This window comes from Corvus hawaiiensis, chromosome 20, assembly GCF_020740725.1.
Source record: "Corvus hawaiiensis isolate bCorHaw1 chromosome 20, bCorHaw1.pri.cur, whole genome shotgun sequence".
Taxonomy (NCBI): domain Eukaryota; kingdom Metazoa; phylum Chordata; class Aves; order Passeriformes; family Corvidae; genus Corvus; species Corvus hawaiiensis.
The window spans coordinates 8,055,704-8,082,614 of record NC_063232.1 but is presented as its reverse complement, the minus strand read 5'-3'; the positions used below and the strand labels follow the sequence as shown (position 1 = coordinate 8,082,614).

The 26,911-nt window shown below is 50.8% G+C and overlaps 1 protein-coding gene across 10 annotated transcripts in view; it reads right to left on the bottom strand.

Annotated features, from left to right (window-relative positions):
• The window catches only part of GTF2IRD1 (GTF2I repeat domain containing 1), a 73,235-nt gene extending 59,312 nt beyond the window's left edge, over positions 1-13,923 (bottom strand). For 9 of the 10 annotated variants that reach the window (XM_048324349.1, XM_048324355.1, XM_048324352.1 and 6 more), the window contains exon 1: positions 8,603-8,635. In XM_048324349.1, coding sequence (XP_048180306.1) covers positions 8,603-8,620 — 18 coding nt within the window. In that variant the 5' untranslated portion in view covers positions 8,621-8,635. Of the gene's footprint in view, positions 1-8,602; positions 8,636-13,854 lie in introns of those variants that run through there. The other variant, XM_048324350.1, reaches the window with a different exon arrangement.
• Between the last annotated feature and the right edge of the window lie 12,988 nt (positions 13,924-26,911).

Genomic DNA, 26,911 nt, shown 5'->3' with positions numbered 1-26,911 from the left:
AAAAGCCTGTTGTTTTCCACGAAGTCACTAAGAGCCTAACTTGAATTTTATATTACAAAGACACATGCTTTTTGCTTTTTTAAAATATATTTTTCCCCACTAAATTAAGGAAAAATCCCATATATATCATGCCCCCGGTGATGCAGCCCTGGCCCCACACGCTGGTAGGGGGTTTGCTTTCCCTGAACAGTGCTTGATGCCCAATCCTGGCTCTTGCCTCAATTGGCACATCCACCTTGTCCCTCTAACCGGACAGTTAGAGGGACATAACCAGATTATGATTATGATTATTGTCTAGCAAAAGGCTAATCAAACTGCAAATATACAAAAACCCTTGTGGCAGCAGCAACTCATTGCTGGGGACAATGAGTCCACAAGGGCTGAGCAGAAGATGCTCCACCCCAGTCCCCCAAATGCTGTTGGGCACCTCATCTTGCTCCTCACTCAACCCCAATGCTTTTTTCTTTTGCAAAGCTGCTATTCATGGCACCAGCCCCTTCCCAGCTCCCAGACACCATTCATCACCCACTTTCTGCTCTGCACAGGCAATTAGTTTGCTCTGTGTAAGATGGTCCCTGACAGAGAGATACCACATAATCTCATTATGTTTAATTTTATCTCTAATATTTCTCTCTGGTTACTGGTGTCTCAGTACTGAGTATTCAGTGTGTTACAGGATGGGCTGTTTGCTAATCCAGGCTGGCTACATAAATAAACTCATTAAAAAAATAAAACGGCTTTTTAAAGGGATGAAAGAAAGCTCAGAGATAGGAGTATCCCATGCCCTGAGCTTCCCACTCCTATCTGCTCCCTGCTCCCTTCTCCCTTATTTTATTTTATGGGATGAGTCACAAAGGTGAGAGCAGGTCCTGGGTCATCCCAACCCCACAGTGGGAGCCTGTGGGTGGAGAGCTACTGCCAGCGGCTCCTTGTCACCCACAATCTCAATGCCTGCCCAGAACTGGGCATCTTGCATGGGACAAGTGACTCACACTGGCAATGGAGGAGCCTTGGGTGAAGCCAAGCATGCACCTGCCCTGGTATGACCCATCAAGTGAGGCAGGCATTGACAGTGCCGCCTGGGAGGAGCAGCCAGCCAGGATCCCCATTTCCTCCCCAAGCAGCCTCTGGCCATGACACCAGCTGCAAAACCTGCCATTTCCCATGCAAACCCCACCAATACTGCAGTACTATCAAGGTTCAGTGTCACTGCTGCTGCCAGACCCAAACAGCTGTGGGTGCCACGGCTCTCACAAACCCCAGGCAGGGACATCACCTTCCACGTCAAGGCAAGACACGGGAAGCCACTGGGGATGGAACTGGGGCTGCCCAGCATCCCAACTGGGGCAGCAACACTAGGTCCTGCTTTGCACCACTGGCTGGTGGAGCCATGCCACCTCCAGCCAAGGTGTCCCCACCAGTGTGACCATCCCCACAGCTCCAGTGTCTAATACATCTTGGGTGCACTCTGCAAGATTGCCCCCCACCACATTCACAGGGGCTTGGCTGTTTTTAACACTGAGCCCTGAGCACCATAAGCCTTGCTGTGCTGATGGCAGCTAGCCAGGGACAGGGACAGATGGACAGGACAGACCCAGGGACAGTTGCTGATTGCAACCCCCAGCAACATCTCTGCCTCTTGGGGCTCTGAGGAACTGTGTGTACACACCGGTACCTTCACCTGGGAAGGACAGCACAGCATCTTGAGGGATTTGCTGTGGTGCCAGGGTCTCACCTGGTGCTCCCAGAGGTATTTGGGCTGCAGTGGGGTGGGGAGAGTGGCAGCCTAGGGCAGATGAAGTGGGAGTGGCTCTGATCACAGCTCTGATTCAAAGGCTGCCTAGGCTGGCCCCAGGGAGCCCTGAGAGGATGGCTCCAGGCTGGCCAGGATCCGGCCCAAAAACAAGCCAGGTCCTCTCCCACGTGTTTCTGCTCGGAGTCACATCGGGACAAGGTGACCTAGCTGCTGATACCTCCTCCTTCCCAGGACTTGTCATCACTCAGGCTCGAACACAGCAGCTTGGGACAGCATTTCCCTTCCCTGACACCTCGACCCACCCCAGAGCACACGAGGCCCTTCTTTCCCAGGAAGAAACTGGCCCAGACCAGCCCCAGTCCCTATAACCCTTGTTCACCAGTGGGTCAGCTGGGCTCCCTGAGCCTGCAGCCACCCAGCCCTGCCCTTGTCCTACTCACACTGTTTCGGAAAGGATTAGCCAGGGAAATCATTGGCAGAGGTGCCCCCCAACACCATGGGACCAGCAGAGCCCGAGGTCTTGCAGAAACACATGTTCCCTCCTGCTAAATTCCAGCTTAATTCTCATTTCCACTGTGTTATGAAATACATTATCTATTGAAACTAAGTCAACAGTTGTTTGCATTTCCATGTAAACACAGTGAATATTAGGAGCAGGGCCAGCATTATATTTGCATCCAAAATGCTGCCTGCACTGCCCTCTCCCTGGCTCTTCTCCATTTCTGCAGCTAAAGACACAGTGATGCAGGAGATGGTGAAACCCAAGACGAGAGCAGCCCAAGAAGCAAGAAACCCCTTGTTTTTCTCTCTCTATTTTTATTTTTCTGCAGCAGGAGAAGCAACGTCCCTTTAAGCCTCCATACCGCATCGACACGCACACCCCTTCATCTCAGGGCCAAGTCAAAACTGCTTCAAATTCCCAATGACACACATATCTTATCAGAGCTGCTTTGCATAATGCATAAATATTTATTTGCTTTTAATCCTGCAAAGCAAACCTGCCTTGTGGCACGTTTCCCTTAATCGGCAGCTCTGGCGCCCGACAAAGCGCCAAGAGAAGCAGCGTCCCGAATTCAGAGCCTACTTTAGATGCAAGGCCAGGGAAATAAGCACCCAAGGTCCAGTACCCACCACCTCCTGGGGTGCCCGGGGCAGGATTAGGGTGTCAAAGCAGCCATACAGCACCCTGGTTCCTTGCCTCCAGGCGAAGGAAGAGCTTGGCTCAGGTACCTCGTAAATAACAGAAAATAAATATATCTGCATCATGAAACCATGAGAGTGTGTGTGAGAGGTGGCTTGATGCTGACTTAGCTCCCGGCTGGTGATGCTTCCAGGACACGTGAGACTGGGGAGGGTGGGTCTGGGTCCTCCAAAAAGGAGATTTTGGGGGCTGAGTAAAGGAAGACCACCTTGTGACAGGGAAGGCAGAGAGCATATGGCTTATTTTTGGGGTTCACAGCTTAGTTTTTGTACACAGGCTTGTTGAGTTGAAAAATGGGAACTCTCCAATGTGATCATCTGTGAGTTGGGCAATGAGGGGATGTGCCACCAGAGACCAACTCAGCCTCTCCATCACCCCAATTCAGGACATTGCTGAGCACAGACCCATCACCCAAACCCCATCAAGACCCACGCAGCCTCATATGCCACAAAATTTGTGGGAACCAGTAAAAATAAGACTTTTCAAACATCAAATCACCCCAACACCAAAACCCCCTAATTACCTCTTGCTTCAGTCAGAAGTACCAGAAGCAGCACACTCGCCCTCATCCATCCCCACTCCACAGCAGTCACAGCATCTACATTTGGATCCACAAAGCTTGGGATCGTGAATTCATTTCTCAATCAGTTCTTCTTAAAGGGGTGGGAAGCAATTAGGCAAAGGGTGCAGCAAGGGTGCAGATGCTGTGCCCAGGGAGCTGGCAAGCACTCAGCACAGCTCTTCGCTCCACATGCAGCCAGGGCAGGTAAACACAGAACTACTTTACAGTGGGCAGGTAAATATTTAAATAGGATTTATTTCAGCTACTCTGCCTCATCCTCTGATAACCTGTTGACCCAGATAGAGCCCCAAAACCTGATTCAAAGCAAAATGCTGTTTCTCCTCAAGATAGGAGGAAGCACCTTAACCTCTACCCAAGGCCAATGATTTGTGACTGGGAGGAGAAACCAGCCCAGCCATCCTGAAGAGGCTTTCCCCAGGAGCTGAGTGTGATCTTGCATCTCTCCAGCATCTTCAAGGAGGGCTTCTTACAGCCCCAAACCATGACCCCCCCAGATATCAGCACCTCCAAGGAGGGATACTGCTCCATCCCCGTGAACACCTCCCCCAGCCCCCATGTCCATTGCCTTGCTACTGAGGACACAAAGCACCCCAAAGTGGCAGCCTGTCTCTCTACAGCATCCTTCAAGCTACTCCAAATACCAATAGCACTGCACAGACTCAAGCAGAAAGCAAAATCAATACTGGGAAGGAAGGTTCTGGGCTTAAATATCTGTCATAGCATCACTGAGAAAAGTGGGTTAGTAAAGGTAGGAGGATAGATAACCTGGCACACCCACAGCACATAGGGTTGAGAGGAATGGTGTTTGCTGGAAGGTTTTCCATAGGTATCACAATGGCTTTCAGGCAGGGAGCACACAGTGGGGGTATAGACTCAGCTTGGCATTCCCTGAACCAGATCCAGGCACAAAGAGTGTTATGGGGAGGAGGAAGAAGAGAGATACCCTAGCAACATGTCCTGGCTCACAGACAAGCAATGTTGTATGCACCAGTAGCTGCCATTTTGGTTTTGGTAGAGTGTGGAGCCATGAGGACATGGGGCAGCACATGTAGACAAGCCAGCCATCAGCCAGCACCCTCCCGCTGCTCTCCGCACCTGCAGCCCTGATGGGAGACATTTTCCCTTCTGCTCTTCTGGTCTTGCACCTCCAAAGTGCCAGCTCAAGCTGCCAACAGGCACCAGGTTCCCTGCCCCATGGGGACAATGCCACAGCAAAATCCACCCACCAGTCTAGACACGGATGAGACCCCCATAGCACGCAAAAGCCATATTCTGCAGCATCCACAGCAGCAGCTCCCCACAGCAGAGACAATTCCACATTATTTTGAATGATCGTGTTTAAAATAATAAAGGACGCCTACGTGCTCAAGTGCATTGACGGCAACCCAGCACCAGCCCAGCAGTTAAAAATAGCCCTTTCCAGGAGTGTGCTACCAGCCTTGACCACAGGCAACCCTGGCCCTGTGGGACACACACTCTCTGCTCTGTCCATTGGCATCGCCACATCAGTCCGCAGCACACCCAAAGGTCAGCAAGTGTTGAAATATGCATCTTGCTTGCAGGAAAAAAAAAAATTAACCAAAAGGAGAAAAAATATATTCAAGGACCCTATGCTGCTAGGGGAGAGAGAAATAAATCAAGCGGGGGAGAAAATTTATCAGGGTTCAAGCCCCAACCCGAGCAGCTGATGATCAGAGAGCACTGAGATGAGGTGCAGAGGGGAGCCAAGCATCACTCTTGCCAGATGCAAAAGTAGAGGAAACATTTTCATTACAGCAGTGGTGCTGGAGTTGTCTTTTATCATGGAGAGCCTCATGCAGGCAGCAATAGGGCTGGATTTCTGCAGGTGTAATTCCCACAGAGATAAAGACCTTGTTATTCAACAAGCAGTGGCATTGTACATAAATTACAACAGAAAATGTGGGGAAACAAAGAAGTTTTCAAGAGAGCACGTAATCTTCAGATGGGTGGCATAGGGAAAGCTGGCAGGTGGCTGTGGGAAGACAGTACCAGTGAGAAGTGGGACTGATCTCACTCTTCCACCCTCCAAACCTTTAGACAGGTGGAGGGGAAAATTAGCCCACCTAACTGACAAGTATTTGAGGGGAATGGATGCAGCAGGATCCAGCAAGGAGCTATGGGAAGGGCACAGGTGGGTCCTGGGTCCATCCCAGAGCCAGGTCTTCACTCCAAGAGCTCATACAGGAAGAGACAGGGCCACACTGCACCAGGTTGATCAGTGCATGACATGGGTCATGCTCGTCTCTCTTAAATGTCTTTTTTCTCCCCTCTCATTTTAAACAAACAAACAAACAAACCCAAAACAGCCTGACACTAATTCTGACAAGTTTAATGTTTAACAGCCTGTTAAATGTCACCATCCACTCGCTTCTGCCTGTGGATCTGTAGTAACAGCACTGGGGCACTCTGCTTGTGGGATCCTGATGTCCAGCATGCTCCTTTCCCAGCCTGGCATCTCCCAAGGAGCTATGGGGCAGGGGTGGCAGGGGACTGGCACATGCAGTGAACTCCAGCGAACCCCTCACCTTTGATGGCACAGGATGTCCAGAGAAGCTGTGGCTGCCCCATCCCTGGAAGTGTTCAAGGTCAGGTTCGATGGGGCTTGGAGCAACCTGGCTTAGTGGAAGGTGTCCCTGCCCATGGCAGGGGGTGGGACAAGACGATCTTTAATGTTCCTTCCAACCCAAGCCATTCTGTGGTTCCGTGATTCAAGATCCTGGATGAACTTCATCTGGAGGCATGGAGATGTGCGCATTTTGGTGGCCAAAAATACCAAACTCTAGCTCAGGGTAAAATGCTGTAATTTCACTTAAACGGTTTCTGGGCATTTTTCCCCAGAAAGACAAGATGAAACTACAGCCCACCAACTCCCCTAAAGGGTGCAGAGCAATTTATTTCCAGTGATCCTCTTCTAATGAAGCTAATTTTTAACCTTGTCAGAAGGTGCATGCAGGCTCAGGGCACTGGTGCAGCTCCCTTCCCCCCACGCCTGCCTTTCCCAGGATGAAAACCTCCAACCCAAACCTCAACCAGGATGTTTATTTAAGACCCAAACCCCAAAGGCATTTTAAACAAACGAAGTTCCTCACATATTTTGCTGACCAAGTGCAATCCCTCATGCCAGTGACTGCAAGTTTACACCCAGGGGGGTGTGGGGGTCCCTGCTGCCACCAGGATGGTGTTGTCCCACTGCTCGGGTGGGAGCAAGGATGATGCTGTGGGACCCAGGGACTTGGTGGCATCTCATGGTGTCCTCACAGACCAGAGCATCCCTATACATCTGGGTCTCCACAGCTCAGCAATGTGGTGGCCCAATTTTTGGGAAACTTGCCAATGACCCTACCATCACCCCACTACGCTCCAGTGGGAATTGGTTCTCACCAGTTGGAAGGGTTCAACAGCTCATATCCCAGCTGACTAAGAGGAAGGAAGCCATAAGAAAAAGCCTTTTCTCCATCTATACCAGCCACTCGTGTTTCTCCTAGGACACATCTGACACCAGGCAGCAGGAAGTAGCAGGGGAGCAGCAGTACAGGAGGCAGCTCCCACTGCTCCCTACAGCAGCTCTTCAGCAGATGGTGGCTCGTAACATCATTATGTTTACCTAACAAGATTGCTTTATTGTAGCCCTCCAACAGTAATGCCAGAGCATCTAAAAGCACTGGCCAATGCCTGGGCTTTGACAATCCTGGTGTAAAATATATATATATACATATAATTTTAAATCTCTATACAAACCATGATTTTAGAGGTCACAGTAATGCACATTTTTTTTCCCCCATACTAAAACAGATGTGACGCACATGCAAGCAAAAAGACATCCAATTCAATGCTTTAAATCCTTTTAAGTGCCGGGATGGGGAGTTGCTGTAGCAATTTGGGTAATGCCACAGGCACACAGAGCTCAACCCCCAATCTACCCAGACCAGGAAGCCAGAGACAGCATTCCTCCTGGCAAGGACTGTCATTCCCTGTCTGCACAGCAAACAGGGTCCCAGCCTTCTAAATAATAATGCAATACAAATAATAAAAGATAATTCCAACATATTTAATCATTACCAGAGCTCTGGGAAGAAATGATAATCAGGCCCCTACTAATTAGGGAGACATAATCCTGCCTTTCCTACAGGTTTTTCCATCCCTGTCTCCTACCCTGCCATGAAACAAGCAGAGAGATCCAGCCCAGTGGGAAGGAGTGTGGCTTTGGTGGAAGCTGCAAACAGATCCCAAAGCACAGCCACAGTGGGCACAGCCCCATCCTATCAGTGCCAGGGGAGACATACCAAAATACCCATCCCACCAGACTCAGTATCCATCCTACCATGAATGCAACCCATCCTCTATGGTACCTCTTGCGAAAGCCTAAGCAGCAGCATCCATCCAGAGAAAACCCTATCCTTGCCACCAATGTCCCTCTGGGATCTCAGCCCTGCAGCAGGGTATGGACCAGCAGCTTGTCTCAAGCTTCACCCAAAACCTATCAGCATCCTGCAGCATTCACTGACAGCGGGCAGGCAGGGGAGGGCAACATCTGCCTTACTGGCACTAGCCCTCATGTCATCGTGCCATCGACGTGCCATGCATGCTTCCTGGCGCTGAGCCCTTACGAAGTGGATAGGGTTAATTTCTGGTATAGCTGGATTGCTGCTAATTAGCAGCAGGGCTGGGTTTGTCCTTTTAATCTATGTGTTGTCCTGTCAGCGTGGGAGTTCTGCCCACCTCCAGGGAGCCACCTGCAGCTTGGTGCGATGGCCAGAGCCGTCTCCACTGCCCAGAGCCAATTCTCTGGTGCTACCAGGCTGAAGCCCGGCAGCAAATGAACGACACGGCAGCCAGTGCCCCAAGGGAAGTCACCTCTCACAGGTACTGAGTAGTAGGTGGCTTACCAGGCAGGAGACACATCCACACAGACACATCTGGAGCTAAAAGCATAATGCGAGCTCTGCCAAAACCTGGGCACAGAGATGCACTCATCCCTTTAAAGGTGGGTGAAGCATCTTCCAGCACAGCAACCAGATAAAACCAAGGAGATCTTTCTCACCCACTGCAATGTTTTCATTCTCCAGTGTCATCTTGCTCTGGAAGACTCCCACTCTGTAAGTTTTCCCTAAGCCAGACCAACTGCCTCTATGTTCTTCCAAACAACATTCACCTGTTGAAAAACTTTGAAGGTTTTTTGCCTTTTTTTTTTTTAGTGAGGGAGAAGGAAGCCAAGGACTTTTATACGCCTATGCCACTGGCACAACCCATGGCCGGCATCCCATGTTGTCCAGGGATTTGAAGTGGGACTGAAAAGTCTGCTGCTGGCTGTCAAGGCCCAGGCACCATGTTTTTCTCTCAGAAGCATGTAAGTCTCTCCAACCTCTGTGCATCCATTGCAGGGGGAGATTTCTCCTCCAGGGTACATCCAAGCCAAGCAGGACACACTATCCTGGCAGCAACCAGCATCCACACACATCACTAAAAAGTTCAAGAAATTATCCAAAAATTAAAAATGGTTAAAAACATTTTTCTTCCCAGCCATCTCCAGAGGGTTCTACACCTCAAAGCACCCCCTGGGCTCCCAGGTATTAATCTGCCTGTGGGGCTATTGGAACAGTTCAACAACAGGTCTGTGGTGCCCATCACAAGCCTCTGCACCCACCTGAACAGCTCAGGGGCACTGCCAGACCCTAGCACACCCCATAGGGGATGCCACCCATGGGCAGGAGATGCCTGGGCTTGTCCCTTCAATCTCCTGGGGCAGAAGTCTCAGGCACACAGGTGGGCACTAGATGACACATTTCCAGGACCCATCCTGGGTCCACACCAATCTACCCACTGGCACTTGCTCCATTTGATGTTCGAGATTTAAAGAAAATGAAGATGGACATCTGACTCTTCATATGAGAGGTGGAGATTGGCTTTGAGGAGAGACACGCTGGCAAAGGATGATGACATCCACATGGCTGTGCAGCAGCAGAGTGATGCTCCTCGCTGGTCCCTTACTCATTCCACTGAGATTGCCTTTCTAAACCAGCCAGACCAGTACAGAGCAGAGACAAGACAACGTGAAGCCAGAAAACTCCAACAGAAGCCATTTGCATGGACTCATGTAAACACTGCTCAGCACAGTCTGCTCCTGAGGAGGAGATCTATGTACCCAGTGCTTTTCTCCACAGCATCCCACCTCAACAGATTCTTTCCCTTGCTCCCACAGCAAGGAGAGCCTTGCTGTGTTCTAGGGAAGTTCCTAAGGTGGTGTTTGGCAGCAGCTCCTGGACCAGGATGAGACATGAGGTGGTCCCACATGCCCCAGCTGATTTGGGGGGGGTCTCTCTGGCAGAAACACCCCAGCCTAGCCCACTGCTCCACCACTCTTGGGCTTGAAGCAAATTTAACCAAGGGGGCTGCACCAAGAAATGAAGCATCAAAATGGCAAGCCAGAAATCCCCAAGGCTACAATTCCTAAAGCCCACCTGGGGCCACCACAGCTTCCTGCAGCTCTTGACTGCTTTTTAAAGACAACGTTTCAAGAGATGTAAAGAGTACATGCCCTGTGAAGGGCCAGGGCTGCCACAGGGCAGAGCAAAGTCCTGGGAAGCTTCACTCCAGTCTGCAAAGAGCTGCCACCTCCCTTGCAAACCTCCAGGTGGGACTGCTATCTACCCCCAGCCCCACTGCTCTGGCCATAATCCAGATGGACACCAGAGGCCCTTCCCCACAGCTTTCAGCTGGGCTCTTCCCAATGAATGAGCCAATAAATACATATTTAGCTCCCGGATAGCTATCTCCATCTCGGGAGGGGCTCCCAGTAGGTCCTTTCCTCTCCTCCTCCCTGTCCTCGAGAAGGCCTCTGGTGGTGGCAAACCTCTGCTGCCCCACTAAAGCCCTGAAGAAGTTTTGTCATTACCAACAAGGTGTAGCGCAGCCACACACATGGCTGGAGGAGCAAAGCAAGAACAATAACACAGCCCCTCACCCACTCATCACCCCCTTCCCCAAACCATCATGTACCACTTGCACCTCAGCCCAGTCATTCTGGAGCAGCAGGATCCATTCACACATACTCACACACACATACAAACCACCACCACCTCCACTCACCACAGGCATCTGCAAATGGATGCTGGCAGCACAACAGAATAACCACGCCCCGACAGGCAGGGCAGGACACTACTGCGGGCAGGACACCACTGCCCAAGATGAGGATAGCCAACACCAAGCCCTGTGCCCACCCCAGGGGTCAGCCATGCAGTGAACATCTGGCTGGAGTCCTCTGCATTCCTCCAGCCTGGCTGCTGGGCTGCCACTGCCAAAATTCCTGAAGGAAGTATAGGGCATTGAAAATTGCCAGAAAAAATCTGAGCTATTTCCTGTGGGAGAAGCAGATGGGAATCCCCCATTAACTCCAGCAGTGAGAGGTCATGTGTTTTAGCCTGAGACTTTGGGGTTTGGTAATTTTTTCCTTCCTTTAAGCAGAGCATCACTCCAGTTATATGTGATGCACACCATGTGGGACAGCCAGACCTGTATCCTCTGTGCTGGCCCCAAAGCCTACCTTCCTTGTCACCTCCTCCCCCATGCAAGGACATGCCAGGTTCTTGTGAAAGTGCTGGGCTGCCAGTAAGGGCACTGTATCTCGCCCAGGCTGGTAGAGCCAGGTTGCTAAACATGTCCTTGAGCAGCTTCTTGCTCACCTATCCCAGCTTCTCATTAGAAAATCTGAACGAGCAGCAACCAGTGGCAGCACCAGCAGCTCCTCCAGAGATGGGAAAGCCCTCTAATGAGGGACAGCAGAAGCAGGCAGCAGTGGCCACCAGAGCACATCCCTGGCATCATTCCTCTGCTTCTGCAAGCATCGTGTGAGGGCAGCTGCCCAATCCCTTCTCCTGCCCACAGTGGCAATAGATCCCTAATAGGTCTCACCCCAAAATTGTGGCTTTGAGAGGCGATGCCAGCTTGGACAGCCAGGGTGCATGGGAAAACCAGTGGCACAGCCCCAAAGCAGGGCATGCTGTCCCTTAGTGGCCACCGCCACCGGTGGTCACAGGGACTCTGGCTCTGCAAGGCTAAAGGGAGAAGAGCAGGGGACCTGCGGGTGTTCACAGAACCACACTGCCCTGACACATGACTCTGACACACGACTGGCTGCTGACATTGTTCCAATGGCAGCACATGCTGCTGTGCCAGGGCTTGCTGCTCCGCCTGCAGGGGCTGCAGCAGAGGCACTGGGACACGGCCTTCAGCACCCCAGCCCCTCAGCTGCCAGCAGGGTCAGGTCTCATCCTGGTGGCCCCTATATTGCTTTCTCATTTCAGAACAAGTGCTGCAGCAGTTTCCACAGAAGGGGATTCTGTGGGCTCAGATGAGCAACAACCAGCTTAATGGGTCTGGATGCGTTGTTGGGGTCTCTGTGGAATTAAAGGCTCTCACATCCACAAGATTATTTCCTAGCTGCAGCACTTCCGACAGCTCCTTCAGTGGGAGCAGCACAAAGAGCAGACACCCTGAAGCTGAGGGCTCCTGTTATGCAAGGCTACATGCTGATGTCCCCAGCAGTTCCAATGCCCAGAGCTTGCACACTGACAGGTGACGGATGTGGTGACCAACCCCAAAATGCCCATAGCACCTAGTCCCATGGCTCTGCTATGGTGCTCAGTGGCACCATCACCTCCCGAAGTGCCCTGGCCTGGCTGTGCCCAGAGTCCACTGCAAACACCCAGGATTACCTGCACAACACCACCAGGTCCAAGGCTCACTCCTGCACAAGATGCATTAATAGGATCACTCCAATTTACAGCTTATCCCAGATAAACCCACTGCCAGCCCCACGCACTGAAAGGACAAGGGCACCTGCTCCTCAGGGAGCAACTTTCTCCCTATCACGGTCATCCCTTGGCACCGAAAATCCTCCACTTGCCCCTGTAGAGGATGCCTGTTCCTTCAGCCCATGGGCCACAGTGCCAAGGCCAGTGACCAGTCCAGGTGAAGCCCCAAGCACTTCATCAGCTCAACACTGTGTTTCTATTTCCAGCAGCACTGTCACCAATCCCCACACCACTGAAGAGGAGGCAAGCTCCGGCAGAGCCCTGCTTCCAGCTCCCCTTCCTGCCTGGCACCGTCCAAGGCAGCCAGGGCAGGTGGTGGCCCCAGAACTGCCTTCAGGATGTGGGCCACCACTGAGGTGGCGTGCACTGAGGGCCAGCCTGACATCCTCTATTCAACCGTCCCAGCAACCACCCCAGCTCTACTGCTCCCTGCACCCCCCTCTGCAGCACTATCACCCCCAACCCCTAAGGTCCTCCCAGCCTTATTGCTCCCTTCATAGCCCTCATGGATCCCACCAACCCCAAGGCCCACCATCATCCCCAGCATTCTCCCCACCAGCCCTAATGACCCCCCAGCCCAAATGAGCTCAACACCCCCATCAGCTCTAATATCCCCAGCATCTCCAAGCCCTACAGATCTTCAATATCCCTCCCAACCCTAATATCTCCGGAACCCCTGCCAAGTTCTGTTGCCCTGCAGCATCCCCCAGCCCTATTGCCCTGCAGCATCCCCTAACACTATCAGCTCCCAGTATCCCTATTACCCCCTCGAACTCTCCCACAGTGATGAGCCTGACATTCCTCCTCCAGCACCCCTCCAGTCCTAATAATCTCAGCATCCCCCCCAGCAACCCTATTTGCTCCCCAACATCCCCCAGGCCTTGATGCCACACTGTACTCCCACAGCCCTATCAACCCCCACCAGCCTAATGTCTCCCCGAATCCCCCAGCCCTACCATCCCCCCAGCAGCCCAACTGCCCCCAGCATCCCTCAGCCCTAAAGAGCCCAGCATGCCCCCCCGCCCTATTGCCCCCCCTAACCCTGCAGTCCCAACATCTCCCCAGCAACCCTACTGCCCACTAACATCCCCTGTGCGTTGATGTCGTTTAGAAGCCCTGCAGCCGTATCACCCCTACAGCAGCCCTGTTGCCCTTCTGCATCTCCCAGCACTCAAACCAAGCCCTAACGTCCAGCTGCATCCCTCAGCACTACCCTCCCCCAGGATCCCTAATGCCCCCCTGCAAAACCCCAGCCCTAACGCTCCCAATCATCCCCCGAATCTTGATGCCCCCCTTGCATCCCTTAGCCCTACACCCTCCCAGCCCTATCACTCCCCAGCATTCCCCCAGTCTCAATATCCCCCTGCGTCCCATCGCACCTACCACCCCCACATGCCCCCCGCCGCTGCTCCCCCACGGCCGTGACTGGGGGTGGAGGGGGGACCCGTCAAGAGAAGAGGGGGGGGCCAAAACTTTTCCTTACCGCGGGCGGTTGGGGCGCGGCGCTGCTGACTCCCCCGGCGAGGCTGCGCGGGAGCGGCGGGAGCGGCGGGGGCGGGCGGGCGGGGGCCGGGATGGAGCCGCCTCCCCCCGCCTCCCGCCGCTTCCCGGGCGGAGCCGGTACGACCCGATGGGGGCCTAAAAGAATGAAAAGAACCCGAGGGGGGTGTTGTTTTTTTTTCCCCCCACACCCCAAATCGGGCACGGAGAGCAGTTCTTTGTTCTGTAATCCCAGTAAAAGTGCCAGCCATTCGCCCCGCCGCTAATCCCAACCCCGCGCAACGGCCGCATCCATTGGCTGCCATTTACACACGGGATTAACCAGCCCGAAAACGGAGGGGGGGGGGCTTGTGAAGGCGGAGACGAGCTCTGCGAAGTCCTTTCACGCCGCGGCGGGGACGCGCCAAGACGTACCGGGGCCACGCGGGCGCGTCCCCGGCGCGTCCCCGACGCGGCTGGCTCTGGGGCTGCCATGGGGACGTGTCGCCACCTGTTGGTGTTGGCACGGCTGGGTTGGACATGGTACAGTGTGGATTGGCACCTCTCGGCATGGCTTGGTCGGTCGTGACATGGCATGGCGTAGAATCATAGCATCACGCAATGGTTTGGGTTGAAAGGGACCTCAAAGACCATCACGTTCCAACCCCCCCCCCCCCCCCCGCCATGGGCAGGGACACCTTCCACTAGGCCAGGTTGCTCCAAGCCCTGTCAAACCTGACCTTGAATGCTTCCAGGGATGGGGCAGACACAGCTTCTCTGGGCACCCTGTGCCAGGGCCTCATCTCACAGGGAAAAAATTCTTCCCAATATCCCACCTTACCCTGCCCTCTGGTCTCCAGGCCTTTGTTAAAAGTCCCTCTCCAGCTGTCATGGAGCCCCTTTAGGCACTGGAAGGGTCTCTAAGTTCTGTAGGGTCTCCCCAGAGCCTTCTCTTCTCCAGACTGAACAACCCCAGCTTCTGCAGCCTGTCTTCATAGCAGAGGTGCTTCAGAGGCATAGCACAGCTCAGCTCAGCACAGTCTGTCCCTGCACAGCTCAGGTCTGCACATCTTGGCTTAGCGCAGCATAGCTTGGCATGGGGAAAGCAACCCACCAGGAGTAAGAGATGCTTTTCTGAGTTCCTTGCTGCATATTGACAAATGGCAAATTAAAACAAATGAAAAACTACTAAAAATAACTTGATAATGTTTTAACCTCTGAAGTTTTAGAAGTACTGACACGTTTCCCTGGAAGCATGTGTTCGGTAGCTGCTCCCTTATCCTGCCCTCTCCAGGGCCACAGGGAGAAGAAAACATTTTAAGAGAAAACACTCTTTTTCCAGTTTCTGGAGGAGCATAGAAGGAGGTTTTTCTGTGCTGTTGAGCAACATGCAAGCACCCAGCACCTCAGGTATCACTCCCCATGTCATCAAGTCCAGCAAACTCATTGCACTCATAGCCATAGGCTGAGGGCTGCACAGGGGCCCAGCAAATCCCAGTAGATTTCCAGTAGGAAACCTCAGGGCAAGTCAGGTCAGAGGTGGTGGTCAGAGCTTGTCCGCAATTCATACCTGTGGTGCCTGAGACTATGAATGGTGCATGAGAACACACTAGCTGACAAATTAAATGATAGCTCTTACTCAGATTTTTTTCCAAAAGAAAGAAATCAGGGCATCTTTTGGCTAATTAAGCCAGCACCCCACCAGAAAAAAAAAAACACCCACCAAAATTAATTTAACTAGGTCACCAAGAACAGTATAGGGGAGCTGCTTGCGCAGAACAGGCAGATTTCCATGTCCCGCTTTTGCTGGTGCCCTCCATCATTTCCCCTGGTACACTGCCCGCCCAAGCCTGTGGCCCCTGAGTGGGGAAATCCACATGATTAATGAAAAGAGGGTGAAAAAAAGTGTATTTTGATGCAACATCTCTGTGCTGTGGCTGTGCATGTCCCCTGCTCTTTGCCCTTGAAGCACTGTGGCCCCACAGTGCTTGTGGCAGCAGGTAGAGGTATGGACAGCACTTGGATGTGGCATTTAAGTAAAACCTTATAAAATGAAGGCCTTGTTGCCTTTGTAAAATTATGGCTCAGGCCTGTTACTTTGGCTAGAGAAGGACTGTGAGATTTTTATCTGTGAGAATGTAATATCAACAGAAGCAAGAAAGTTAAACAATAGGAGAAAAATAGCAACATATTTGCTCCTGTTATTTTTCTGAATGCTTGAATGCTTATACTATAGGTAGCCAATGATAGTATATTGTGGTTAATAATAGCCAATGAGTCTATTGTAGTAGTTTAGCAGCCAATGAATACGTAACACGAATGATAACATACAAAAGGTGTATAAAAGAGGCTGCTTTGTTTAATAAACGGCTTTTTGGCCCTTGAAAGAGGCACTGTCCATGTGTGTAGTGACCGCCCCAACGGCGACACTTGGATTCCCAGGAGGGCTGTGTCCCTGTGGTGCCCATGGCAGCAGACAAAGGTTTGGGCAGCGTGGAGCTCCTGCCTGCAGCCATACTTGAGTCAGGCTAATGCCAGCAGCCCCAAGGGAGCATTTATAGATCAGTCAAAGAAACATGATGGTGTCTGTATTGGGAGAATTAAGTGTCCCCCAGCATGTGTTCAACTCATCCCCACTGCAAATAGGCTGCAGGCAACACTTTTTGGAGCCTTTGAAAGGATGCTGGCCCTCAGAGGGGACCTTGGCAAAGAGGGAATCCAAGGTTCTTTGGCCAAAGACAAGCAGCTGGCTTGCTCCAACAGCCCAGGGAAGTTTTCTGCCCTTTGCCTTGTGGCATCAGAGCTGGTCACAAGGCTGGGACCCCAATGCTGAGCATTGGGGGATGGCTCTGTAACAGCTGGCTTTGGGGGCTCATTTTTCTCCTCACCATTGGAGACCACGAACTGAAATGAGGTTGGTTGGAGACCCACGGGTGCCACCTTTGGCCACCAGTGCATGAACAGGGAGCTCAGTCCCAACAACTCCCAACAGAGCCTACTCCTACCTGAGTAGGGGTCTGAGAGCTAGGGACTGGGAGAGACCAAAATAATCCTGAAATTTAGAGAAGAAGTGGGGTATGAGAGTAGGGGTATGAGAGCTAGGGACCGGAGAGACCAAAATAGTCCTGAAATTTAGAGAAGAAGCCTGGGAAGATGCTGGGAAGGAGAGCAGAGCCACTTGAGGAGATCTCCTGGGGCTGTTGCCAGTTGGGGCTGTGGACTTCAGGGTGGAGGTGGACCACCTGGTGGGACTCCAGATGTTCCACTGAAACTGAATCCACTCAGGTTAGCTCAGACCCCCACCCTCTGGGGATGCTCATGCTGATGAAAAGGACACCTGGTTCAGCTGGGGGACAGATGTGATGGCTCAAACATACTCTTGCATCTCTTTCCCATCAAGGCAGGAACCCATCACAGCAGGGTAAAAATGGGGGCAGGATATTTTATCTGGGGACCAAAAGAATGAGCCACACAAAGCCATCCAGTGTGAGAGGGATGGTTTAATCTGCTCTATCTCAGCAATAAAGAATTTCCTTGTCACAGTGCCAACAAAAGAAAAGGCAACATCACCAGAAAACAATCCTATCTGCAGAAATTTTTTTAAATATAATTTGTTAATTAATGGCTGCTGGGCATCACAAGGATTGTTGTTTTCTCTGATATGCTGATTTCTTCTGTCTCAGTGGAATTGGAGATCACAAAAACAAATTTTTTTAAAAAAAAGAAAAGCTGCTGCTTCAGAAGAGGGAACCGGGAAAAAGTTTTACTAAAGTCAGGAGAAATTTAATTGAAAGAATGAGTGTATTTCTTCTTTCCTGAAGGGGTATTGTGTTCTTTTGCTCTAGCAAATTTCTGGTTAAAGGAACCAAGACAAAACAAAATGGTTTTTAAATTATAGATCAAAGAGCAGGATGTTTCTGGAAGCCTACCCCCAACTCATATTCCCAGGCAGGTCCCTGGTGAGCAGTGTGGCTGCAGGGAGCTGTCATCACCCAGAGATGGGCTGGGAGATGCAAAAACCACGTGAGGAAAAGCCCAGAGGAGAAAATACTGGGATCTGCATAACTGAGTGGGAGGCTTTGACGTTTGTGGAGGGGGAAGAGCTTCTCCAGCCATCACCTTCACTTGGAAGAGCAAAATTTTGCACTCAGAAATTGACCACCAGGTTTGGGGCTGTATTTTTTGCGAGTCCATCCTGTCCCAAACCAGCTCCTACAAGGAGAGCCGTGCTTCAAAGCAGCCCAATGTTGTGTTAATTCTTTTGCAAAGTATATGCTACTGAGTAAAAATAAGCAAGGAATCCCAAGCTGATATTTGTTTGTCCCAAATATATTTGTAGAAAGACTAAAAAAATGCCCACCTTCTCTCCATTCCCTGCCCACTGGGGCTCAGCAATGGCTTAGTGACTATTTGCTCTGCCTACCTGCACCTCACACACCTCACTGCCCACCAAGTGCCCACAGCCCTGCTTTTTTTCCAAGCTGTGCTGCTCAAAAGATTTGCTCCAGTGTGACAGATAATAGGCTTTTCTAGCTGTCTTGTAGTCCATTGAATTATTTCCATGCTATGGAGAGCCAGTGAAGTGCTACTGAACCAGAGCCTCTGAACTCCTGGAGAGCAGAGCAGGGAGATTCCCATGTTCTGACTTCCCCCATCATTCCGACCCTCATGTCACCTGGCAGGAGTAAAAGGCCCTTTCCTAAGTTGGTAGCGCTGGGGTTGGTTTTGGCTCTGGAGTTCAGCAGATGAAGAATCCTGCACACACCCCCCCAAGTACCAGCAACATCCAAGGGGGACCCGACAACCCAGCCCTCGGTTCCGAATTCCTCTCTGCAGACTTCCGGCATTGTAAAGGGACAGGTGAGGCCCAACCCATGGAAATCCCACTCTGTGAGGTGGAAAGGCAGGCATCAGGGTGTTTCAGCTGAGAGCATCGCCTTCTCCCGACAGGGTGTGCCTGCCTGAGACCTGCCCAAGGTCAGGCTGTTATTCATCCATTTTTAATCAAATCCACAGCTGAGGTTACAGCCTCAGCCTTTGAAATCACTGCAGAATTTTACAGCGTGGCTCCAGCTTTGCCTGTTGTCACCCTTCCCATGGGACTGCAGCCCCAGCAAAGCTCCTTGCTCTCCCCTTCGAGGCTGCTTGATTGCAACCCCCTGGCACCTTACCTAGCTAAGCCAGCACCACTGAAGGCCCCATGCCCTCACCATCCACCTGCTCCCATGCCGGGAATGAACTAAGGGTGTTGGTTCTCTGCAGGCCTGGGGTCTTGGTGCTGGTACCCCAGTGGTGCTGCCAGCCTACCACAGCCCCCTCAGTGCTGGTTGGGGCACCCACCTGCTCATGCCCTTGCAGAATTGATGCCAAGGGCAGGAGGCATTGACATTCCTGCAGGGTTTGCACAGTGCAAAAGTAAACGATGTTATCCACTGATCTCATAATTAATACCCTGGATTCTTTTTATTGGAATGAGCAAGAGCCAGAACATGCTGGGGGTTTTAGTTAAGAGATGGGCTGGAGATGCACTTTCTCCCAGGTTTCCTTGGAAAGGACTGTGCTGGGTGGAGGGTTGAAGTCCGGTCTGCATGGGGTGTCCAGTGCCCTGTGTTGGGTGCCTCTGGAGTGGTCCCAGCCCTGCATCCACCGTGCCAACCCATACATCTTCTCTTCCTACCCATGCTCTACATCTAAGTGCCACACCAGACCCCACTGGAGTTTTTTTAAGTGAAACGCTCTCAAGGTCTTTAAATAATAGGCACAAAATATTTTCCCTGTGCTGTGCTCTGCTCCGCAGCACCCATCTAGGGCAGGGAGCAGGCAGGAACCCTCTACTCAGCAGAACCAAGGATGCCAGGGCTGTTCTGCTCCAAAACTGCTGTATCTGTAGTTGATCTCGCTGCTATTTTTAATACAGATGCCTTATTGAGATTCAAATGAATGTTTCAAATCCTTGCTCCTTTGCATAATTCTTTTTAATTAACACTTCAAAGGTTTGAACACAAGATCCGTACTATTTCCCTAACAAAGTTGACTGAGCCTCCTTTCCCCCTAAGCTTCCTTGACATATTTCTGAGGGCTAAAGCTGGGTTTGGGGCTGTCTCCTGTGTCCTCTATGCAGGGGCATGATGGCATTTGGGATCAGCCTCTGCAGAAAGAGGAGCTAAAGGAGGAGCAGGGGTCGATGGCTGCAGTGGCTACCATCACTCACCCCTGCAACCAGCTTGGCATACACTGACTGAACTTGGCACAGAAATTGTGGTGTTTCAATGAAAATGGTTAAGCTCACTGCTCCACCATCCCCTGCCCCAGCACCAACTGGTGCTCTAACACATTGTCACCCCACATCAAATAAAACCTCCCCAAAAGGAGCACCCCATATCCAGGGTCCCCTTTCGGTCACATTTTCAATCTTCCTGACACTCAAAAGACCCAGAGGCACATTTCTTCCCTCCTAAATTGTACTTTGAAAATAAAACGTGGAACTGTCACAAAATTGCATTCACTAGGAAGAGCTGGAGCTTTCCATCAGCTATCCCAAAATCTGGGAATGATAAAAGGTCCCAAGGATGTAACAGAGACACAGGCACAAAAGAAACAGCCCAGGTCCCCATCCCACCTTTCCCCCCATTTCTGTACACACAGGGTCTCCCTTTCTTGAGTGGGAGCATCCTCACTTTGCAGGATTGGGACTCCAAAGAGCAGCATGGTTCAACACAAAGGAAAATAAGCTTCAGATTTAATTTCTGCAAGTGCAGAAATTATTCAACACAGCAAATGGTATAATTAATAATATTTAATAAGAGACTGTCCCTGACACGCAAAGGAAGTGGGCCTTTGTTCGTCTACAAAAGACATTAATTTGCAAATACTCTCAATATTTTTTTTTTTGTTTTTAGACTGATATTTTTTAATTTTTGTTATTTAGACTAATATTTTGAAAGTCTCCAATAAAATGAGAAATCTGGACTATGCATTCCAGTTGCATTTCCAAGTGCAGGAATCCAGCTTTGATGTTCCTCTTGATAACATCTTTTTAGAGCCTTGACTGCATCAAATTAAATTCTGATTACCCTGAAAGTGCAGTACAACTTCCAAATGTATTCAGGTAACTTTGTTCTGGAATGAAATAAGCTATTTTGACAAGGATGATTGTTAGGCAGCAAAGAGATGGAGAGGAAAGAGCCCTGCCAGGGAAACAGCACATTCCCAGCCTCAATTTCAGCCCTAGGGCTGTCACACTGTGGTGCCCCAGCAAGCCAAGTCATTGGCATTGGGAGTTGTAGCAGGGAGGGGGGACATAGGCAGACTCTGCAAGAGCCAAATTACAGCTTTGGTGGTTCACAAATCTCCCAGCACCAGAGCCCTGGACCATTTGCCCCTTCCAGAGGGGACATCCCAAAGGGACATGCCCTTGGGTGGTGGGTCCCCAGAGCACAGACCGTGGCTGGCCACAGGACGTACTGTTAGAGCAGGGCAGACACATCCATGTAGAGATATCACCTTTACATGTAGAAAGGCCACTTCATGTCTCTTTCCTACTTTGGTCCTGGTAAACATAGCCTTAAATCACTGGTCTAGCTGTGTGCACAGCATCCCAAGGATGTCCAAGTGATGCCCAAGGAGCAGGTTGGGATCCCTGTGCCATCCTCACCTTGTCCATTTGCAGTAGTGCTGCTCCCTGGCCCAAGCTCCACTCCATGGCTGGATGTTAGGATGAAAATAAAGTGCAAATATTATTGTTGGCAGAGATTATCAGCTTCCTACTGCGATTTAGGCATCTTTAAACTTCATGTTTTATTAATCCTCGCCATACAATTAATGACATCAAAATGTGATGCCTGCAAACAAAGGGATGCACTGCAGCATTAAATCTGTAAAATACAGGACTTGGGCACTTGATTGCAAATATGCACATTAAGGCATTACATAGTGGGGCTACACAAAAGATGGATCTGGGGTCACCTGCCCTGAGCAGGGACATGGTTCTCATGGCCTTTGCTTCCTGCCCCTGCATATTCCCCCCAAGACAGGGCTGGCTCAATGGAAAACTCACTGTTTTCATCCAGCTGCACTGGATAATGCCTCCTGTCCCCAAAACCCATCTTTTCCCAGTAAATGTCCCTGTAGGAGTTTTGGCTGCAAAAGGGAACTTTCTTGTTGACCTGGAAGCTAGTGTGGGGACAGACTAACAGCTGCTGCTGGAACTATCCTCTCCCTCAGCAGCCAAGATGGGACAATGGAGCAGAGGGTCAAAAACCTCCTTGAAGCCACTGTTCAGGGATGAGCTTTGTTAAGAACTGATTAGTGCCAGATGCCTCTGCCCAAATTAAGCTGCAAACAAGACCATATGTGAAAGTCATTAATACGGATTTTATTTAACAATAAATGTAAGGTAAAGAAATAGAAGGGGGGGGGGGGAGAAGAAAGGGGGGAGAGAGGGGAGAGAGACATCAAGTAGAAGACAGTCACCACACATGGACCTTGCAGCATCTGTTGGTCCTTTTTCACCCTGGGCTTCACTGCCCAGCTGCAGCACCTTAGGACCTCATGTGACTGGGTAGCAGCCACCTCTGAAAAACAAAGTGATGAACGTAACACCTTCATCAACCCCCTGCCCCACACTAGCATTGGGCTGAGCTCCATGGACTTTCTGAGGCTGGAGATTTCTTCCAAGAAAACTTAAAAGAATTATTCTCCTTCCAGCTGCTGGAGGACAGTGAAACCTATGTGAGCAGCCAGTGCCTTCAGCGCCCACTATAGAAGTAAGCCACACTGTGCCCCAGGGACAAGCCATTCTTTCACAGATATTTTAGATGCTGAGACCCTGCACTGCACAGGGCCCAGAAGCTGCTGGACAAACAGAAAGTCTCAAGTTTTTTATTCTTGACAGAAATTTTTGCCCATCTTGAAAAAAGAAGATAGGAGGATATCATGGACCACACTGCACAGAGCCTGTTACACCTTTGGAGTAAGTCTGCATGGCCAATTTTCAGGGTGTTATTGTTAGTCACCTGTAATTTTCTTGGGGTCTCACTCTGGAATCAATCCATCACCTGCAAACCTCACCAACTATTTGAAAAGAGTTTAAAACTTTCAGGTAGTTCTGATAGTGGAGAATTTTATTTGAAGTCCAGTGTAGTGAAGCCCTCTTTACTAAAAACCCAAACTATGCTAAACCATGACATCCAGAAAAAGGAGGAGCCAGGAAACAAGGAAGAAAGCATCCCAGTTTTTTCCTATATCCTAAGACAGCTGGCAATACATTTCTGTAAAGGATTTACAACCCATGGATGCAAAAAACACAGCAGGAGGAGATGGGTGTTTCGTTGCTGTTATGAGTGCTGCTGAGCAAGGGCATAGGCCACACGCAGTCAAGGACATTCCCAACTAAGAGATGCTGCAGCACGGAAAAACCAAGTGCAAACAGTGCTGTATATTTAATTGGGAATAGTCTTACAGTTCTTATAAGGACTCAAAAGTTGTAACATGGGGTCCTACTTGTGGGGAAACATAAAAGGTGGAAAAGCTCTTAGGTGTGAGGAAAAAGCAGGTTTCAGAAATAAAGCAGAAAGAGTTTAGGAATTAGCTCTAGCTGCGAAAACTTGAAGATAGAAGAGGATACAATTACATAGTAAGCAAGGACATTAAAACAATGGTTAGATTTTCTAGGTTTGGCTGAGATAGGTTTTGAAGTTGCAAAAACTATGCTTAGCAAGATAGATAAGTTTAAGGTTAATAATGGAATGCTGTGTATTATTATATAAGGCATAACAAGCAAGTATTGTGTACAACAGATGTACGTGCGCTGTTGAAGATTGGTTAAAACAGTTGTCTGTAAATTTTAGAAGCATGCTCATTGGCTGAGAAGCTTTTAAGAATGCTCTGTAACCAGGAAGTCTCTGGATGCCTGTGACGACGTGAGCTTTGTACCATCTCTGTCTCAACTCTGTATGTGAGACTGATAACGGAATAAAAGAATAAAAAGGCTCCTGGAACACCTGTCCAGGCTCCCCGTCCCATTTGTCGACGAAAACACCGACACTACTCATGCTCTCAGCTGAGAGGCACTTTCCTAGCTGGCAAGAAGACGGGGCTAGAACTAGCGTGGGCTTCTGCCTCCACCTTTCCAGTACTTGCACAGGAACTAGAAGTGAAGAAAAAAATTTAAGCAAAGTCATCTTGGTAACGTCTCTGAAGTCCTGACCCTGCAGCAGAAAGCCTGGGAGCTTCGAGATCCCCCCTTCTGCTCTTCATTTTGGCGTGGGAGGTGGAATTAACCCCATCAGAGATGGTATTCTGATTTCTTTACAGCCTGAAACACCACGTGGGACAGGAGATATACCAGGACACCTCAGGAAGGAATTACACTCCTCTGGCCCCAAAGCAGAGGTGTTCCTGGGAACAAAGAGCTCCATTTGTTCAGGGAACTGATCAAATTACCTCTCTCTGTTTCTGTAATGGTGCCTTAAATGCCTGGCTTGGGTGCACACTCCGTGAATGGTGGAACAACCTGGTCTGATGTCAGAGATGACCCTGCTTGGAGATGCAGCCTGCACTAGGGACTGTTAGGTCACACACCTGCCTGAAGCTGCTGAGGGACACCTTGGGGCTCTGCAGGAAGCTCACCTGCATCCTGCTGTTCCCTCAGGATTAGTGGAGGAGCACTGGGAGGAGAAAGCCCAGCACTGCTGGGCCAGAGGTTCTCCAATAACTTGCCATTGACATGCATCATGTTCAGAGTGACACAGCAGGACCTTGATTCAAGGGAGTGAGGTGATAACAAAGTCTCCCTTCCCACAGCTACCCATGGCTGGCAGAGGCATGGCATGGATGTTGGGATTCCTTGGCTGGCAGAGGCATCTCCACCTCCAACTCTGGCCAATAACTCAAACCCGTCTCTGTTGCAACTGCTGGACTCAGTCTAGCAGACTGCCGCAGCCTGAAAGCTCAGCAAGGGTTTCCTAGGGCCATGCGATTAATCACATCCCAGAGTCCATTTTGGACAGCCCTGTGATCTGGCTCCGGCAGCCAGCAGCGTTACAATGCAGTGGATGGCAAAGAAGGTAGAGAAGGGTCTCTCATGAGGGTTTGAGATGGCTTTAATCACATCTTGTCCCCGTGATGTTCAGAGGTAGAGAGAACAGCATGGTCTGGGTGCAGGATGGTTTTGTCAGGGGCCCAGGGGTGGTCCCTGGGCAGGGTTGGGGTACAAGAACAAATAGGGAGAAACCAAGGGAGTGGCCAAGGCTAGAGAGGGAACAGGGGGAACATACAGAATCAGGGGGTCAACAGACCACCACGCGTCTCCAATTCCAAATCCCTGGCAGGCAGGCCTTAGTCTCCTTCATGAACTAGTAGCATTAGTTACCTTTACTAGGTAGTAACAAGCCCCCTGAATGAGATACATGGGACATTTTTAAAACAGACTCTGCTAGATCTCTGACACATGGCCCTGAATGGGATCCTGGGATAAAGACATTGACTGAAAAGCTGCTGCAACTGGCTGGAATTCTGGTAGGGAGGAGGACAGTAGGACTTCAGTCACATCCATTCCCTGCCTGTGGTGAGTGAGTAGGACATGAGTGTGGCTGATGTGAAGGGAGATGCTCTGGAGTTGGCTCCTGAAATACAGGAGCTGTGGACCAAATCAGCCATGGCTGAATGGCCTTGGGCCCCAAAAAGGCCACGCAAGAGGAGGGAGGAGAGACTGAATGACGCTGCCCCTGATATCCCCAGCTTGACCACCTCCCTCAACAAGCTCCTGCACCTCTTGGAGTACAGGGCAGAGTGTGACTCCAACAAGGAGGAAGTGGCAGCAGTGGATGCAGATGCTGGTAGATGAAAAAAATACCTTCCCTGACACCCCTGATGACTATGACAGAATCGCATTGAGGGGTCCTCCTGAGAATACCTGCTGAGCCCTCTATGGATCTTGCTGCTGAGTCTCCAGGCCAGCCCTCTGGCTGTCCCCCAGCCTCACTTGCCCTGTGTAATCCAGGTGGTGAAGGAGGCACTGCAGAAGCAGCCCGGGGTCATTCTGACCTGCACACTGCTGCCATGGGGCATCATCTCCTGCTGAGGGGTGCCCAGCTCAGGAGAGCAGGCAGCAGGCAGGCCAAGCACCTGCACCAGCCAGCATCCCCAAGGAACAAGAGACCTCTCCATGAGATGACATCCCACCAGAGAAAAAGAAAATGGTGGTGAGCCAGGGGGCCAAACACTGAACAACCCTGTAGGAGGGGAAGCCAGATATAGGGACAGAGCACCCAGCCCAGTGACCAGCACCCAGCCCCTCCAGCCCCAGTCCTCTGCCAGATCCATCATTCTTGTTTAATTCACTAAGACTTGTTTTGCAGTTCCTCTCTCTGCCTGGGGTTGTTTGCACAGTGGAAGTGAAGAGGGGGCTCAATGCAGCCTATTCCCATCCTATGGGAGGTCAGGCTGGGCTAGGCTGGGGGTGCTGACCGAGAGGATAGCTACTGGGGCATTGTTCTGGGTGCTGGATCGCCATGGGAAAAACCACATTCTTCAGTGTCCTCAGAGCACCAAGCAGCAAGACATATGCCCTGGTATCACTGTGAGCAGTGAGTGCGGTGCTGGGCACATGCTGAACTTCCTGCTGGGTCTGGTTGCTGGAGGGCAGGGGAAGAGGGACTTTACCCAAGTAGGGAAACCTTTCCCTGGGAGGGAGTGGGTGAGATGAAACACTGTGGGAGGGGACTGCTGGGGACACTGAAATGCCCCAAGTGCTGCCATGGAAATTTCCAATTTGCACCAGCAAATCTCATTCCTAAAGGGATTGACCCTCTCAGCCGAGCATCTTGGCTGGCTCTCCATCATCTTGTCACTAGCTTTTTGGGTTCCTGGCTGGTGGGACCCAGAGAGCACATTAGGAAAATTCCCTTCCCTGACCATTATACCAACCAGTACTTAAAGTACTGAAGTGTATTAACTGTGCCTTTACATAGGTACACTGTAATATGCTGAACAAGTGGATTTTTACTGGAAACTTTAGTCCAGCCCTGGAAATAGGGACTTTGCTTTGTCGCAGCTTAGAG